The sequence below is a fragment of the Neltuma alba genome, unplaced genomic scaffold (genome assembly GCF_004799145.2).
Source record: "Neltuma alba isolate B1F8T4 unplaced genomic scaffold, ASM479914v2 tig00011213_pilon, whole genome shotgun sequence".
NCBI classification, from domain to species: domain Eukaryota; kingdom Viridiplantae; phylum Streptophyta; class Magnoliopsida; order Fabales; family Fabaceae; genus Neltuma; species Neltuma alba.
This window is the reverse complement of record NW_021635937.1, coordinates 23,821-28,365: the sequence shown is the minus strand read 5'-3', so window position 1 is coordinate 28,365 and position 4,545 is coordinate 23,821. Positions and strand designations below refer to the sequence as shown.

The 4,545-nt window shown below is 37.3% G+C and overlaps 1 protein-coding gene across 1 annotated transcript; it reads right to left on the bottom strand.

Moving 5' to 3' along the window:
- Positions 1 to 277: 277 nt before the first annotated feature.
- LOC114762353 (WD repeat-containing protein 25-like) lies at positions 278 to 4,220 on the bottom strand. The gene is made up of 4 exons (XM_028951819.1): positions 3,933 to 4,220; positions 1,621 to 1,779; positions 971 to 1,455; positions 278 to 662 (listed from the first exon to the last, which is right to left on the bottom strand). The coding sequence occupies exons 1-4, from the start codon at positions 4,183 to 4,185 to the stop codon at positions 291 to 293; spliced, it is 1,269 nt and encodes a 422-aa protein (XP_028807652.1). The 5' UTR covers positions 4,186 to 4,220; the 3' UTR covers positions 278 to 290.
- Between the last annotated feature and the right edge of the window lie 325 nt (positions 4,221 to 4,545).

The following is a 4,545-nucleotide window of genomic DNA, read 5'->3' as shown; positions in this document are numbered from 1 at the left end:
AAAAGTGTACTAAATACGTAACATCCTCAATAAGGTAGTGTTACAAGATATATGCACGCTTGACAGATATTAAATCACATGTATCTGGGACAAATCTAACTATCCAAACCTAATATTTAAGAAAATAGAAAAAGCTAGAGTCTCAGAAAAGAGGCTTTCTCCTCCCCATCTTCTTTTGTGTCCCGCAAGTCATTTATCTTGTGATTAAATGCAGAGACTTGTTTCACGTTCATCTTCAGCCACCCAAAGGCCAGAGACCGCCAAGAAACAAGGGCTGATAGTTTGCAGCTCTATTCAAATATTGAAATGCTTCCATCCCAGGAGCATGAAGCAATAGCGTTAGGTATAACAGGATGGAAAACGACATCTATGCATGCTTGGTCAGAGGTCTTGATTTTCTTTACAACGTTAGATGACTGATAATCGTAAAGATAAATAAAACCATCTGAAGAACCAGAAGCAAGCCTCTTCCCATCCAAACTGAAATTGCACTTTATGGGGAACCCGGAGACCCCGTGGCTTTCATACCTCTTGTACTTGTTTAGCCTGAAAGGGGGGTTTGTTGCAAAAATTGCAATGTAATTCCCATTTGACTGGGCAACAAAAGTAGACTCAAATGGATGGCGCCTCACACATGGACAGGTATAAGCTTCAACATAAACCTGATTCAGAAGCACAGTAAGCTTATCTAAATTCAGAATTTACAAAGACATAAAACAGTCACAAGACTCAAAGCAATATTTGCAAGTACATAAGGTCGAAATAGTACTGAATACATCATTCAATAATAATTTGACATGCCACTACAATTTCCATCTAAACTTCACTTCTGGATTTTCATGTAGTTCTTCTGGTTGTGTTCTGTTGTGGGGTGGTTCATGCTAATATCAAACACTAGCAATGCTGCTCACATAGAGAGTGAAAAATGAAAACATAATACTGAGATTTGAAGAATGTAGAGGAATCTCACCTGATTAGATAACGGAACCTGTCTGGACACATCCCAAACAGTAATGGAGTTCTCACTGACATTACTCCCAGATACATCACTGGAAGAAATGAACTGCTTCCCATTGATTGTAAACTCAACATCCAAAATTGGACCTAAGTTGCGATTAAAGCTATGGACTACTTTACCAGTCCTGATATCCCACAATCTAATATGGCCCTTTGAACCGCCAGAAAGAAAGAGGTTTGAGTTTTCTGGATGAAACTTTACAACTCCGACAATTTGATCTTCACTGAACACCTGAGTCTCTAACCCCTTTTCGACATCAATCAGCCTTGATTTGCAATCATATCCACAAGAAAGCAGAGAGTGCCCTTGCTGAGACCATTTCACATCTTTCACTGCTGCGTTGTGGAAGTTTATTACACGTGCTTTCTTTTGATCTCTATTCCACACATTCCAAATGCAAACCAAATGGTCCATCCCGGCAGATGCAAGGAGATGAGCTGTAAGCTAACATTTTGAACAGGTCAATGCAAATGATACACAGAATGAGCATAAAGATCAATACTTCTTCAATAAGAAACATTTAAAAGATATTACTCTCTCTTAAAGAAGACTAACTCACATATCAAGAGAAAAGTTTGAAAGCATCAATGAGGAAGACTTACCATAAGGGGGAGACCATTGTATAGCATTGACAGCTTTTGTATGGCCAGACAGAGTCACAGATAGCCTTTCAGGTATCAGGTTAAGATTTTGACAACTTCTAGCTTTATTTCTCAACAATGATAAGATGCTAGGAGGTATATCGTTATCCAAGATGCTTCCTAAGATTATGAACAATAACATGTTATAAAATGAGCGGCTTTTGCCAATGAAGTTTAATTAACACAATGAAACCATGTACAAGAAACGGTCCATGAAAGGGACAAAAGTTATCGAGAAATTGAAAACTATGCAAATTCATCACTCGATCACAGAATACAATGCTGATGTGCAAATGCCACAAGCTTTCATCAAGCAGCTAGCCAGCTACTTATCGGCTAATTTATTTCCCTAACTAGCAGTGCATATCTTTAAACGGGAAAGTGGCATGAATTATTTCCAGAAGTTGTATTTTAGCAAAAAGCCATAATACAATCAAGCTCATGTATTTGCAATGCTAATGGACGTAGATTGTTGTATTATCAGATGCTGTTTTTTACATGAAAAAAAGAAGAAAAAGAAAATTCCATTTGAAGGAAAGAGGTAAAAAGGAGAGACATCCTCTCTAGCCAGGAAGAACGAAGTCAAAGAACTACCACAAAAGAGCTGGTGAGTCCCAATATATGTCTAACAAAGGGATTCCTAGTAAAACTCACAACCTGAACAAGAGAAAAGTGACAAAAAAACAACAAAATAATCCCCGAGCAAGCAAAGACATTTACTTTAAAAACCTGAACATGTAACAACTACCAAGAAAACCAGAGCATTCACAGCACTCTGCCATAAAACCTTGCCTTCCTTTCTACTGTGTGCAAACCTGGCATTCCCAAGCCCCCCGCAAAGCCTAACTAAATATAGATGGAAGGCTAGGAAATAGAAACATAATTGTGTAGCTGTTTCTGAAACAGAAAAGCACTTCACTGACATATTTAGAGTCTACAAAGCCACAACACTCAGTGCTACTATCCAAGTGAAGAATATGAACTTGAAGGGGTATTTTGTTCAATAGTGATATTTCAAAAAGGAAATTCTCCTTTTTCAGAAAATCAGTAAGAAACCAAAAGGGAAAAATTTGCCATCCACATGAGAACAACAAAGAAGAAGAAGGATTAAGCAATAGCATGTAACCCTCATAGTTAAGACTCCAAATCGTCAAATCCTATTGAAATGTTCCATCGACATAGAAAAGTAAATATCCCATGTTTATCCAAAAACACACACACACATCAAGCACCAACCCTGCTCTCACCAAGGGGTTTTGAAGTATCTGTTGTTTAATTTATTTGTAATATATTTCTTTAAAGAAGATGTTCCAAAAAAAAGAAAAAAAGAACTGGCAACTTTTACAGATTAACTAAGGCAAAAACACCAAAATGACGACGCAAGAAAATATAAAAATACCCGGTGTGCAACTTGAAAAGTTGCACCATATTAGGTGAAAAAAGATATGGAAACAGCTCCCATTTTCATGTTTACAGTGTACATCTAGACTGGTTGGTAGCTAAGGAAATGGACAAAATCATCGATAAGCTAAAATAAAAAAAGCTAAAGTATACATTTGATCTTTTAACTTTGTATAAGGTTTCAATTTGATCGTTTAACTTTAAAAAGTATACTTTTAGTCTTTTAACCCTAAAATTTTTTTAAAAAATGATGACATTAAGATCTTAAATGTTGATAAATATTCTCAAATGCCAACATATTGAGTTTAATTTTCGAAACATCCATGATTGTTACAAAAAATAATCATTAGAGCCTAATGATTTTAGGGTTAAAGGATCATATGTATGCTTTTTAAAGTTAAGGGACCAAATTGAAACCTTGTACAAAGTTAAAAGACTAAATGTATACTTTAGTCAATAAAAAATGCAGTTATGAATGATGAATCAATATAAAACAGAACTTTTTTGCCAACCAATATTAAGCAGAATCAAAATTCAAGATTTAGCAGATTCTGCATTCCCTGTTCCGGTCAATTGAATTCGTCACCGCGTACATACTAGTGAAAAGAGTTCATCCACATTGTTATCGGGTAGCGCAAAAAGAACGCAGGATGAATCAAAGAAGCAGTTCTAGACATATCGAGTTTATCTACTATCATCCCAATTATTTTCGAGATTAAGTTCAGCAAAATATCAAAAAACCCCAGAGTGAATAAAGGCGCGCGCATCATCTGCAACCTTATTAGTTACAAAAGCTCACACAATGCCAGCTCAATCGGAGCCAACAAAAATGATTAAGAAGAAAAGGATAATGTGACAGGGAAAAAAATTACCAGATAATGTTACAGAAGGCGAGACCAGAGGTGGGTCGGGAACAGTGGGATCAACGGCTAAAAGTGCCCTTTGTCGCTTGGAAATATATCTGCCAGGAAGCGAAGATTCCGTTTGGAGCTGCGAGCAGTGGTCGATAGGAGGAGGAAGATAGGGTTTTGGCGGGTTGGAGGAAGAAGGCGCAAGCTTCTGACGTTTCGGTTGATCTTGGTCATCATCAGACGCATTGCCATACGCGTCGCAGAGAAGATCCATGCCTGCTTCTCACTTCGATTCCTCCTCTGCGCAAATTTTTGCCGTTACATAACGCGCGCACGCACCCCCACACACACACACATTGCGAACGATTTTTGCCACTATAATTCTTTCTTTCTTTCTTTCTTTCTTTCATAAGGACATACTTAACATATCCAGCCCATTTGCTTTTGTTTTAATGGTTTATGGGCTTATTTTTTTTTGTTGTTTGAACTTAGGACTCCGCTTACCGTTCTTTTTAAAAGAAAAATTACTTGGGCTACTTTTAACTATTGGGCTGGTCCAGACTGGCCCATGTTTGTCTTATCCTATGAGTCCAAACTATTTGGGCTGATGTGAAGCTTTACTGATAGAAATTAC

Bases quoted from the DNA above. Each gene is read 5' to 3' on its own strand.
- LOC114762353 (XM_028951819.1), bottom strand. From the start codon at position 4,185: ATGGATCTTCTCTGCGACGCGTATGGCAATGCGTCTGATGATGACCAA. The intron at 1,780-3,932 runs GTAATTTTTTTC...TCATAATCTTAG, and splicing joins GCCTTCTGTAACATTATCTG to GAAGCATCTTGGATAACGAT. The intron at 1,456-1,620 runs GTAAGTCTTCCT...GTTAGCTTACAG, and splicing joins ACAATGGTCTCCCCCTTATG to CTCATCTCCTTGCATCTGCC.